Source organism: Pyrgilauda ruficollis, unplaced genomic scaffold (assembly GCF_017590135.1).
Source record: "Pyrgilauda ruficollis isolate IOZ18807 unplaced genomic scaffold, ASM1759013v1 scaffold236, whole genome shotgun sequence".
In the NCBI taxonomy this organism is placed as follows: Eukaryota; Metazoa; Chordata; class Aves; order Passeriformes; family Passeridae; genus Pyrgilauda; species Pyrgilauda ruficollis.
In genome coordinates this window covers 247703-260237 of record NW_024523205.1, presented here as the reverse complement: position 1 = coordinate 260237, position 12535 = coordinate 247703, and the positions used below count along the sequence as shown (strand labels likewise).

General features: G+C 60.1%; 2 protein-coding genes across 4 annotated transcripts in view; both read right to left on the bottom strand.

Annotated features, from left to right (window-relative positions):
- The window catches only part of ARAP1 (ArfGAP with RhoGAP domain, ankyrin repeat and PH domain 1), a 35409-nt gene extending 35211 nt beyond the window's left edge, over window positions 1-198 (bottom strand). For both annotated transcript variants that reach the window (XM_041469543.1, XM_041469545.1), the window contains exon 1: window positions 104-198. The gene's annotated coding sequence lies outside the window, so the exon portion shown is untranslated. The remainder of the gene's footprint in view (window positions 1-103) is intronic.
- Window positions 199-2040: 1842 nt separating this feature from the next.
- Window positions 2041-9268, bottom strand: STARD10 (StAR related lipid transfer domain containing 10). 2 transcript variants are annotated; one of them, XM_041469558.1, is made up of 6 exons: window positions 8998-9268; window positions 4939-5086; window positions 4612-4715; window positions 4314-4431; window positions 3486-3538; window positions 2041-3410 (listed from the first exon to the last, which is right to left on the bottom strand). In XM_041469558.1, the coding sequence occupies exons 1-6, from the start codon at window positions 9178-9180 to the stop codon at window positions 3183-3185; spliced, it is 834 nt and encodes a 277-aa protein (XP_041325492.1). In that variant the 5' UTR covers window positions 9181-9268; the 3' UTR covers window positions 2041-3182. The 2 variants fall into 2 exon arrangements, with proteins under 2 accessions (XP_041325492.1, XP_041325493.1); XM_041469559.1 differs by having other exon boundaries at window positions 4939-5081; window positions 8964-9234.
- Between the last annotated feature and the right edge of the window lie 3267 nt (window positions 9269-12535).

Here is a 12535-nt window from a genome sequence, read left to right as displayed (position 1 = left end):
GGAGAGAAACCGCGCTGAGAAGGCAGAGTGTGCCCCCTCCGCCGCCCGCTCCCCACCGCCCAAGCCGGGGTTGCCCCTCCAGCCCCCCTGGAGCACCCAGTACCTCTGTCTGCTGCCAGCGGCGGCTCCCAGAGGATGCCGGGGCGCTTCCCGGGGCGGGGGCACTCAGGGCCCCCCTTGCCAGGCCCGGGCTTGTTCCCGCACGGAGCTTTGGCTGCCTCATGGAAACAGGATTCAAGGGGAAGACTGCCAGGACTTTCCCCAAAAAAATAATAAATGGGTTTATGTGGGGGGTTCTTGCCGCCCCACACAATTCCCAAGGTCTTAGTGGGGGGTAAGAAGGAGAGTGGGAGGGCTTGGGGACACAGAGGGGATGTGGGGTGTCCATAGCCAGCCCTCACGGCTGCCCAGCCTGGGACAATGGTCCTTTCATCCCGGCGCTCAGGGACCGGGACACGCTGGCTGCCGGCTCCGGGGGTGGGAAGGCCCCCCCTGCTCGGCCCCTCGCCCACGCGAGGCCAGGGGCAGGAGGGGCCAGGCTCAGCCCCACAGTCCGGGGATGGTGCTCCGCGGGGCTCAGCCAGGGGGCCAGTGTGAAATATCCCAAAAAGCTCCTGTACTGCCTGCATCCCCCCGGCTCCCAGAATTCCCACTCCCCAGTCCACCACATCCGCCCGCTCCCTACCCCACTCCCCGGAGCCATCACATCCCCCACGTTATCCCATCCTGCTCCCCAGAACCAATCACATGCCCCTACTCTCCCATCCTGGACCTTCGGATCCATCTGGGGGGATACCCTCCCAGAGCCTTTGGCAGAGGACAAGGGTGCCACGGCCTTACCCAGTTCGGGGGGTGTCATACAGCAAAGTGCTGTCTGAGACCCCAGGGGCCAGCGGCAATGCCCCAGCCTGATCCCTGAAGGGCTGAAGCCTTGTAGTCCTTCCCAGCAGCATTTCAGGGATGACCCATGCCAGTAGCTGAGGATGTCCCCAGCACAGCCCTTAGATCACTGCCCCCCTCTATATATCCTACCTGCGCCCCAGCTCTTCTCAACCTCCCCGGCACCAGGCACGTGCCAGAGCATATTCTGCTTCCCTTTGCAGCCATCTTCTCTCTGGCACTGCAACTCTGGGTCTCCAGCTGTACTCCCAGAGCTGACAGACCTAAACCCTCCCCACAAGGGGCTTTACCCCATCACCTGCCCTGCTACGTGTCCCCCTGGCTCCAGAGCCGCTGCAGCGTGCCCTGTATCCAGTTCGGCTCAATTTTCAACCTGCCAGGCGGGTGGTGGCCAGGTTCCTCTTTAATTGGGTTCTATTTTTAATTGGGATCAGTGCAAGAGGGTGGGAGGGGGTGGAGGGTGTGGTGGGTGGAAATTAACAGGAGAAATGGGAAGCAAGTCCCTAGTGCCCACCCCAGCCCCACAGGTGACAGAGATACAGGCGCAGAGAATGGCACATGCTGGACAACGCCACCCACCAAGACCCTGCTGGGGCACAGAGGAGGGCTGGGGCCTGCTGGGGTGTTGGGGTGCCACAGCACGAGGAGGGCAGAACTGGGGTGCACAAGTAGCTTTGCCCCTGGGTGCACCCCAGGAGGAGACAAGAGTCCCAGGGCTCCACAAAGGGCCCACAATCCTGAGAGTGTCAGCTCTGTTCCCCAGTATTCTCCTGGAGAAGCCAGGATGTATCCCCCGGAGTGCCCCCAAAGTTCAGCCCCCCATGTCTCCTCTCCCAGAGGAGGTTTTGGGGGAAATGTACTGGTGGTACTGGCTTGGCTGGGACTGTGGGAAAACCAACTACAAGGGCCATGTAGCCTCATGCCTAATTAGCGTCCAGTGCAAATTCATTTTAGGGGTTTCTCTGTTCCCCTCTGGTGGCATCACCATCACCCAGAGCCCCCCTGGAGGTGAGGGTCCCACAACCTCTGATGGTCCCACCAGCAACCACCATGAGCAGGGAACCCCTGCCTGAGTGCACTATGGGGACAGGGATGGCTACCAAAGGACCAAGGTGGGACAGAGGCTGAGTCCCTCCCATGCCAGTTTTAATTATTTTATTCCTAAATAATCAGCTCTGGTACAAGGTACAAAATCTCCCATGTCCCTGTACACCCCCAGAAAAGGAGGGGGCAAGAGCATGGCCAAAGACCAGCTCCCAAACCCCCAGTCAAGGCCTCAAATTCCAGTGGAGGAAGGGTCCAGGCACCCAGCTTGGAAAGGCTTCCCATCCTAGAAAGGTGGGGGAGAGGACAGGAGCCTTCAGAGACCCGCAGAACACCTGGAGGTGCCAGGAGCCCCCCCAAGTACTCTCAACATGCCTGAAGATGCTGGGAGCCCCCAGAGACACTGGGCACACCTGGAGGCACGAGCTTACCCCAAAGCCTCCCCCATACAAACCTGAAGATGCTGAGACCCCATAAGATCCCTCCCAACATGAATGGGGGGGCTCTCCCCCAGGAGCCCCCAAAACATCTGCCACAGCACATCTGGAGGTGCCATGACCCCCTCAATTCCTCCCACATGCCTGAAGGTAAGACCCCAACATCCCCTCCAACATGCTGGAGGTGCCAGGAGTCTAGCAGCTTCCCCTCTACATGCTTGAAGATGCCAAAAAACCCCAAAGGCCCTCCTTCCCAGCATGCCAGGAGGTGCCAGAAGCCCCCCAAAACCCCTGTGCATGCCCAGAGGTGCAAGCAGGTTCCCAAGCACCCCCTGGTGGTCTGCTGGGGATGGGGATCCCATGGGATGAAGGCAGTTCTGTGGGACCATAACAGAGATGGGGAGCAAGAATGGGGGGGCAGAGGGGGAGCGCAGTGGAAGGGTCTCCAGGGCTGAGGAGCAGGCACAGGGCCCCCCTTTTCCTCTGCCCCCCCAAAAGCTGAAGGTCACTTTGGGTTTACCACCTATAGGGACAACACTAGTGTCCCACAAGGGCTAAGTGACCAGACAACCCCCAACTTCTCACCCCGGGGGACCCACTATGTCCCTGCTGTCCCCAGACAGGGGTACAACAAGGGGGCGGAGGGGTCCCCCTGAACCCAAAGTGGGGGTGCATGTGTACAGGTGTGTGAGATAGAGACACAAACCATGTTGGAAGTGGGGGGATAGGGAGAGGAGCCCCCAGGGGGGGTCATGTCAGGCTGTCCTAGCCAGGGAAACAAGGAGAGGAACTCCCAGGGAATCAGGTCAGGCTGTCCTCATCGCTGCCCTCGCCACGGTCCTCCTTGCTCTCAGCCAGGGAGCTCTCATCAATGTTTTCCAGGGAATCCGCATGCTGGAGGGAGAGCTCGGAGAGTGCCAGGGCTGGGAGTCGGCTCTGCTCCGGGAACAGCCAGGGCTTGAAGTGAGGGTCATGCTTCTGCTTCCACTCAGGGTACTTGAGGCATGCCTTGTACATCTTCTTCATTGCCTGGGAGGAAGAGTGAGATGGGCACAGAGAGCCCTTACCCCCAACACCAGACCCACCCCCGTGCCACAAACTCACCTTAGGGGCCAGGAACTGGGAGGATTTGTTCACCACCCACTTCGGTAAAGAACCTGGAAAGAAGGGAGGGGCGGTTGGGAGTGGGACCCCCAGCATCCCTCAGGTGCCTAAAAACCAGGACCCCCACACATGTGACCCCCAGAGCACTCTCACTGGGCACATATGGCTAGAGAGAGGGAACAGAGTTCAATCCATACTGCCCTCTGCTCTTGCAGAGGTCAAAAACAGTGATTTCAGCATTTTGGGTTCCTCTTCAACTCCCAAAAATGAAAGATTTGAAGAGAACAGGCCCAAGATGTTTCCTGCTGACATTGCTCCATGCTCCATGTCTGGCTCTGGCTGCATCCCAAGATGCTCCTGCTGATGAGCCCTTCCAAGCCCACCTTGAGCATATCCATAGGTCCTCCTGAACCCACCCCGAGTCCACTGAGCTCAACCTGAAACTTCTTGAAGCCCTACTGACCCTGCCCTGAAGTCCCAGCGCCCCAAATGAATCCACACTGAGCCACCCCGTCTAACCTGAGCTCCCAGTGAGCCCCCATTAAGTCCAAATGAATGCCCCTTCAGCCTTCCCTCAGCCCACCCTGAGCCCCACTGAGTCCCCCAAGCTACTCCTGAGCCCCCACTGAGCCGAAAGCCCCCATTAAGCCCCAACAGAGGCTACCCTGAACTCCCAATGAGCCCACACTGAGAACCCATGAGACCCCCCCACTAAGCCCACCCTGAGTTCCACCAGGATCCCACTGGTCCCCCAAGCACACACTGACATGAAGGAAGGACTTGAGGGTGCTGATCCCCAGGGCACAGACCTGGGGGTCCCCCTCTCACCTTTGGGGTCCACCTGTGCCAGGTAGGTGATGGTGCAGCTCTTGGCTCCTGTCCCCTCAATCAGGTAGCCTGTCTGAATGGAGACAGCCCGCACCATGTCCTTGCGGGGGGGATACTTCTGTGGTGGGGAGCAAGGAGACAACACGAGTCAGTGACAGGGCAGGTGGAGTACAGCAGGCACCAGCCACAAGCAGGGCTGTCATGAGCCTCTCAACTCTCCAACCTATCTCCCCAAGCTCTGAGCGAGCCCCAGCCTCCACCCAGCACCACAGGACCCCTGGTGCCCCGCTAAACTCACAGGATGCTTGACAGAGTAGTTCATGATGATGTAGTCAGAGCCCATGGGCAGCCAGGAGCGGAGTGTGACCACGTCCCGGTTCTTCAGGGGCTTGGGACACCTCCCTAGGGACAGCACCGGGTGGGATGTTCCAGAGTGAGACACCCACCTTCAAGAATAGGGTCCCCTTCTGCCCTCCAAATCCCCCCAAACTGGTTGGTATACAGGCTCCTCCCTCCAATGCCAGACACCATGGATCCCCCAGATGCCAAACCCAGGGTGGAGTGGCGGCAGCCCCAGCATTCAGCCCTCCCCCAGGACCGCCCAGATCCCCCACCCCCTCCTCACAGGCATAGTAGCCCACATCGGAGTTGGCCGTCAGCCTCCCGATGTCAAAGGTCTCAATGACGTTGGTGTCCCACTTCTTGCGGTACTCGATGTCATGGAGCACGTCGTACAGCGTCTCCGCCGGCACGTCCCTGCACTCCATCCTGCACTGCAAGGCAGGGGGCATCAGAGACCTACCAGGGGCCCCCAGGGTGGGAGAGTGGCCATGGGGACCCCTGGGCAGGAGGTCAGCTGTGGGGACTCCCAATAGGATGGCAGTGGGGACCTCATGGTGGGAGAATGGCCTCTGGGACCCCCAGGTAGGAAGGCAGCTGTGGGAAGCCCCAGCAAGTGAGGGGGAGATGTCTCCTCTGAGATGTTTTAAAAACAAAATCAATGCAACCTCCTCCAAGAAGACCTGGATCCCAACCAGCAGCTCAATTTGCCACCCAGAGCCATCCCTTAGCACTGGCACTCAGGGCCTCAAGGCAGTGTGGAGCTGAATCCTGAGTACTAGGGAACCCTCTTTCCCACCTGCCCTCCCATCACTGTGGATGTGCTCCCCCCAAAATAGCTTCCCTGCACAGGGGAGCCAAGAGGAGCCAGTCTGCAGGGCTGTGCCTGGTGCCTTGGAGCAGCATGGATCACAGAGAATGGGTTGGGGGCGGGGCAGAGAGGGGAGCTGCTCCATAACTACAGCAGCCAGATCCAGGAAAGGCAAGGAGACAAGGAGAATGGAGAAGGTGAGGGCAGCCACCCCTGTAGCAGGGATGCCATCTGCTGAGGTCAAGGGTGCTGGAGCCAAGTGTGGGGCAGGGAGACCAGCCAGCAGCCTGTCCCTGGGAATGCCACTGGCTCCTGTTTATCCCCAGGGATGGCATCAGCTCCTCCAGCCCCCAAACCCTGCAGTTCAGGATTTAGGGCTGGCCCTGTGACCCCAGCACATGGTACTAGAGACCCTCCAGCCCTGGGAAGGGACACAGAAGCACCCAGCAATGGGGCACAGCCTCACATGGCCTCTTGGTGGGACACAGCCATGAAGTCTGTTCCCCCACAGCACTCATCCTCAATCCCATCCTTGCCCCACAGAGCCCAGCCCCACCCCCACAGTGCTCATCCTCAACCCCACAGATCAATCCCTGCGCCATGGAGTCTGCCCTCAACCCCACAGTGCTTATCCTCAATCTCAGAGACCCATCCCTGTTCCACAGAGCCCATCTCCAGCTCCTCCATTCACCCAAAAACTTGCCTGTGAACACCCACTGCTGCAGGGCAGTTTTGGGGAGAGCCTGCCTGGATGACTTTCTTGAAGAACCCCTGCTCCCACCTGCACCCAGGCCAGCCCAGCACCATGCTCAGGCGGATTATTCCCAGAGCAGCAAGGCTGGTCAAGCCAGTAGTGCAGAACCTGCCCTGCGGGTGACTCACATCCCAGGGGGGGTGCCAGGGGGGTCGCAGCAGGAGAGGGGATGGTGCCACCTGGGAAGTGCTTGGAAACACATGCCCCAGCCTTGAGTCAATATTGACTAATGGGGTGAGGAGGAGGAGGAGGAGGACGAAGAGGGGGTGGAGGAGGAGGAGGAGAAAGAGATGAAGTCCCCAGGGCTGGGGTTATGCTGTGCCTGAGGGAACATAGAAAGGGTGCCAGATTGTGGGACAGGAGCAGATCCAAAGGGGAGACCCACCACCCCTGCCTGGAGGAGTGGCAAGGGTTGCAGCCACCAAGGGAGTCCCCAAGCTCAACCTCACTGGCAGCTTTACCAGCACCCCAGATCCTTCCTCTGCATCCTACAGGATGGCTCCTGGTCATCCTTTGGGAAGAGCCCATTTAGAGGGGAAACCATCATCCCTGGGAGATCTCAGATGCCCAGGTACAAACTTGCTGCCCCGCCGGGTAGGATGGGGTGTCCTGGCTGGGTTGCCCCAACCTGTAGCCAGTCCCAAGGCCACCAAATGTCCCACTGAGAAATCAGCCATGGCACCAGCTTGTTCCCAGACTCCAGAAAACAGGTTAGACGGGAGCTGCATCCCTAATGGAGGGGGGCGGGGAGGAGGGGGCGGCAGCCTCAAAGCAGGGTGGGACCTTCAGGTTCCACTTAATTAGGCAAGGAATCCAGGATGAATTCAGGGGGAAACCAGCTCTTGGGAAGCTGCAGAGAATCCCCAGCACTCACACAGAGACCCCCAGCATGAGGGGCAAACCCCTGGGCTGCACCTTGCCGTGCCACGTCAGCAATGCCACATGTGTCCATCTCTTCAAAGTCCAGCAGGAGCATTTCATCCTGGGTGGGATGGTGGGCCTGGGTGCTGCTGCAGGCCACGGGGTGGGGACAAGGACTGTTACCCACAGGGTCTCCAATACCCAGTGGCACACACATGCAATCAACACATGAACATCCAGCAGGACCTTTCCAAGCCGGATTTGTCCAGGAGGGCGTGGAAAGAAGCAGGACCTGGCTCAGCGACCCCCACAGGCAAAAGACAGCTCCAGGTGCCGTGACGTGAGGGGAGCAGCTGTGCCAGGACATCCTGGAGTGGGCTGGGTCCCTGCCACGCCAACGTGGCACACCGGGATTGTGGGACAGGCAGGGGACGCACCCAAGCGCCACCTCAGTCCCAGGGATGTTTTGGGATGCAACCCCCAAGAGCCAGCAGCAGGGCTGGGGACACGAGGAGCTGGGGTGGGGGGGGGAGCGGGCAGGGGCGTGGGTGTCAGGATGCACTGTCACACAGAGCCATGCCCATGCCATCATGCCTGGATGCCACAGTGATGGATGCTCCGCATCCCACCCACCACGGGTCCCCACCTCTGTGGGGATGGGGCAGGGTGCAAGTGGCACCAGTGACTCCCTACACCCCAGAGACCACCCTCCCCCCTCCCAGGGTTCGCTGCTGCCACCAGGGCACAACAGGGACCTGTTCCAGGGTCACAGCAGCCCAAACTCCTCCAACATGCTACAGTGGAAGCAAACCAGTGGTTCCATGGCAGGAGCCGGGCACAGCCACTGCCAGTGCCCCAGGGAGAGGTTTCCCCAGCAGTGCCAGCGCCAACTGCTCAGCTGCTGCAGAGCAGTGTGTGAGCAGGCCACGTCGTCACTGCTGCCACCACCGCCACCACCCGGGCTCGACACCACCACCTTGCCAGTGGGTGGCAAGGACGATGCCACCCACTATACCAGGACAGCTTAATGGACGTGCCACCAGGGACAGGGACACCAGCCAGAGACTCCAGTGTAACCCCATCTGTAACACTGCTCCTGTCTCAAGTTGTCTCTTGGAATCCCGGTATCCCGGTGTCCCTACTTTGCCAGAGAGAAGAGCCAGGATAAGCGTGCACCTGCCTGTGCCAGCACACTGGCACCAAGAGGGAAGGGACCCACAGAAAAACACAGTGGGGACATAGGGAGCTCTGGCCAAGGGGGACAACCCCAGTGATAGCAGAGCAGTGGCTGCAGGCTCCAAGGAGTCCTCAAGCCTAGCCCTGGTGTGCAGCAAGCATGGGAGGTACGTTCCCAATGGGTGAAGTGGGGAGAAAGCAGCAGCCAGGACCTATGGCCCCCCACACCCTGGGGGATTCCTGTTTGTCCCTGACTGAGCCCCCAGTAGCCCCTGCACAGCCCTCAGGGGTGCCTACTTGTCCCTGGCTCGGCTCTGGAGTTTGTCATGGGGTCCCCAGACTGCCCATTTGTCCTGGTGTGCCAGTGAACCCCACCTGTCCTGGGGTCCCTGCTGGCCATCGGGGGCCAGCTCCCCAAGTCCCCACTCGCCCCAAGGTGCTGCACCACCTGAGGGACCCCACTATTCTCTGGGATTCCCACTGACCCCTGGGTGGTGGTTAAACCCCCGAGTTCCCCCTCACTGTGGGGTCCCCACTCCCTCCCTCCAAGCCCAAGGGGCAGCATCGCCCCAGGGCCCCTCCTGCCCCCAGGTCCCCCGCGGGCTCCCCGCGCCCCTCCTTGCTGCTGGGTACCCCAGTCCCGGGGGGATGCCGGGGAGGGAGTGTCACCGTGGATTGGGGATGCCCAGGGTGGATGGGGATGTCTCACCGTGCACCAGGGTGTGCCGGGCAGGAGATCTCACCTTGATCTTGTGGAGGGCGCGCTCGGGCTCCAGCAGCTGCACCCAGACGCCCACCCCGCCCTTGCTGTAGGTGAGGCTCCAGCCGCGCTCCGACTCGCATTGCGCCCGGAACGCCCCGAAGTCCCGGTCGTCGGGAATCTGCACGCTGTCGCGACTCGACATGCCGCCGTCGTGACCCGACATGGCCCCGGAACGCCCCCGCCCCGCCGGTGCCGGTGCCGCGGGAGGCGCCAGCCCCTAGGGCGGCATTGCGGGGCGCGGGGCGCGATGGGACCGGGAGAGGCGGGGCCGGGAGAGGCGGGGCCGGGGCGGGAAGCACCGAGGGGCGGGGGCGGGGGAGACCTAAGGGAAAACTGGGGGAACCGGGAGCACCGGGAGGAGGAGTTGGGGGATCTCGGTGCGTGGGGTAGGGTGGGGTAGGGTAGGGTAGGGTAGGGTAGGGTAGGTTTACCGGGAGAAGCGGCGGGGACGAGCCGGGGACAAAACGGGAATGTCGAAGCTGAAACCGGGAAGACCAGGCGGAAAGCGGGAGCACGGGGAGGAAGGGCAGGCTGTGGGAGAGGGGAGCAATCCAGATTGGCGGGGTACCGGGAGCAGCTGGAGGACGCAGGTGCAGAGAGCTGTGGCACTTGCAGGGATACCTGCACTGTGTGCCAAGGAAGGTTTAGGTTGGATATTGGGAAAATTTCTTCACTGAAAAGTTTGTCCAGCCCTGGCACTGGTGGAGTCCCCATCTCCGGAGGGGTTTAAAAAATAGATGTGACACGTTAGGACATGGGTTAGTAGTGGCTTGGCAGTACAGGGAGAGTGGTTGGACTCAATGGTCTCAGCAAGCTTTTCCCACCCAAATGATCCCATGATTCCAGTTGGGGTAGGATGGGACACAAGTGCCGGACAGAGACCCACAGCATCTCTGCAGGCTGCGGGTCACCCTGATGTGGCACTGTCAGCTGTGAGCCCGTGCCCTGTACCCGTGCAGCACACCAGCATTATCCATCCTTTGTGCCAATGCAGGCCTTGCCATGGCATCCCCACGGTACCGTGGCCAGGAGCAGGTGGGCATGCTGCCATTGGCAGTGCTGACTAGGATGTTATTTTTGGAAAAGCTCGGGCTCTGGCTCCCATCCAGCTCTGAAAATGCTGCCGACTCAGGATTTCTTTCTTTCCACTTGGGAGCACCGAGGAACCCTTTTCCAGCTCCCGTGAATAACTGTAAATGATGACAGAGCAGTGTGGCATGTACCTAGACTGGCAAAGCAAAGCCTGTCTCAGCAGCAGGAATGTGGGACCAAGCTCCTTATCCAGGATGAGGCCCTTCCAGGGATGCAATAGCCAGAGGGATAGGAGATCACAGAAATGTCACCATGCTCAGCGCCTGTGAGGAGACAGGGACCTGGCATCACAAGGCTCACCATGCCACACCACTGCTCCCAGCATCCTCACCTGGAAAAGGAGCCAAGGGAATCTCTAGCATCCTATCCCACTGGAAGTGGACATCCTCAGTGGATGGCTGGTGCAGGGGGACCCTCTCCCCTCATCCTTCTCTCCTTGCCCTTTCTGCCAGCTCTGCTGTGAAAGCGTGGGCTGTTCCCAGCCTGTGCCGAGGGAAGTGGAAAGGTGAAAGCCATCACGCTACAGCCCTTCCCAGCCCCCAGTAGTCCTGGCACTGGAAGCAGGAGCACCCGCATTCCCATGGTACCACATGCCATTCCTAATCTGGAACACAGATGGCATGGGAGTCATGGGCTAGGGAGGACAGGCTGGGAGAATGTGGTATCTGGGCTGGAGGAGCCAGGGGAGCTGGGCTGGGGAGCTGGGGAAACTTTGCTGGGGAACTGGGGGAACTGGGCTGTTGCAGCAGGGAGAAGTGGGAGAGCTGGGCTGGAGAAGCTGTTGAGCTGAGCTGGAGAGCATGGTGGGAGGAGCTGGGGAGCTGGAGAGACTGGGCTGGGACCCGGGGGAACTGGGCTGTTAGAGCTGGAAGAACTGGACTGAGCAACTGAGCAAGGGGAACAGTCAGGCTGGGGAAGCTGGGCTGGGGAACGGGGAGCAGTGGGCTGATCGAGCTGGAAGAACTAGGCTGGGGAACTACAAGAACTGGGCTAATGGAATTGGGAAACGGGGCTGGGAAACTGGGAGCACTGAGCTGATGGAGTGAGCAAGCTGGGCGGGGGAAGTGAGAGCACTGAGCTGACAGAGCTAGGGGAAGTGGACTGGGGAACTGGGAGCACTGGGCTTTCTGTAACAACTCCTAGTCCTGCTGGCCCCAGTCTGGGTGCAGAAATGCCCATTTCTGACACCTTCCCCCACACTCCTGGTTCTTTCCCAGCTCCCCGGGTCCCAATCCTTATTCCTGCTCCACCATCCCACATCTGCCAGCAGTGTGCAGAGCTAAATGCAGGAATCAGTAATTCTTATGTATATATATATATATATATATATATATATATATATATATATAAATCAAATCCCTAAAATGCATCTTCTTAGCAGCTCTGTTTAATCCAGGAGTGTGTCGGACCCTGTGGAAGTGCTGGAGTGATGGTGGGATGGCAAACTGGGCAAACAGCTGCTGGGATAATGGGACATGGAGGGAATTGGGGTGAAACAGGAGGAAGTGGGTAGAATGGGAATTGGTGGTGGCAAATCCTGGGGCGCGAAGGGGCTATGGGCAACTTCAGAGGACAGCATGCACACACGTGCACTCACACACACATGCATGCTCACGCATGTGCCCACACAGCATCCCCTCTGAGCCCAGCCTGCAGCAGATGCCCGGGATTCATACCGCCACACGTGCAAGTCCTGCCTGGGGGCGCAGGTGCTGCACACGAGTGTACACAGGAGAGCAGGCGTGCATGCAGGTGTGCACAAGCTCCTGTGTGCACACGTGTGGCATTGCATGTGTGCGTGTAGAACACCCCTGTGTGCGCGAGTGCACACATGTTTGTGTGTGAATAAATGCGTGTGCGTGAGTGCAGGTGTGTCTGTGTGTATGTTCAGGTGTGCGTGTGTGTGTTCAGGTGTGTCTGTGTGAGTGTGTTCAGGTGTGTCTGTGTGTATGTTCAGGTGTGTCTGTGTGTGTGTGTGTTCAGGTGTGTCTGTGTGTGTGTGTTCAGGTGTGTCTGTGTGTGAGTGTGTTCAGGTGTGTCTGTGTGTGTGTTCAGGTGTGTCTGTGTGTGTGTGTGTTCAGGTGTGTCTGTGTGGGTGGGGTCAGTGCCCTGTTCGTTGTGCGCATGTCTGTCCGTCCGTGCACTCCCGCGCGCGCGACCCCTTTGCGTAACACATGCGCGCGCCCGGGGTCCCCGCCCCCCCCGCCTGCGCTGCTCCCCCTGCCGGACCCCGCCAGCCACGTCCCTCCATGTCCCGCAGCCTACGACGGTTTCCCGGCATGCCCCGGGAAAGCCGCGTCGCGACGCCTCCTGGGGGTTGTAGTCCGCCGCGGCGGAAAAGGGCGCCGCTGGGTGCGGCAGGGACTACATCTCCCGGCATGCCTTGCACGCCCGCTTCATCAAGCTCCGCCGGCCGGCAGCCGCCA

Bases quoted from the DNA above. Each gene is read 5' to 3' on its own strand.
- STARD10 (XM_041469558.1), bottom strand. From the start codon at position 9,180: ATGTCGGGTCACGACGGCGGCATGTCGAGTCGCGACAGCGTGCAGATT. The intron at 5,087-8,997 runs GTGAGATCTCCT...CCTGCCTTGCAG, and splicing joins GCGCCCTCCACAAGATCAAG to TGCAGGATGGAGTGCAGGGA. The intron at 3,539-4,313 runs GTGAGAGGGGGA...CCTTCTTTCCAG, and splicing joins GGCACAGGTGGACCCCAAAG to GTTCTTTACCGAAGTGGGTG.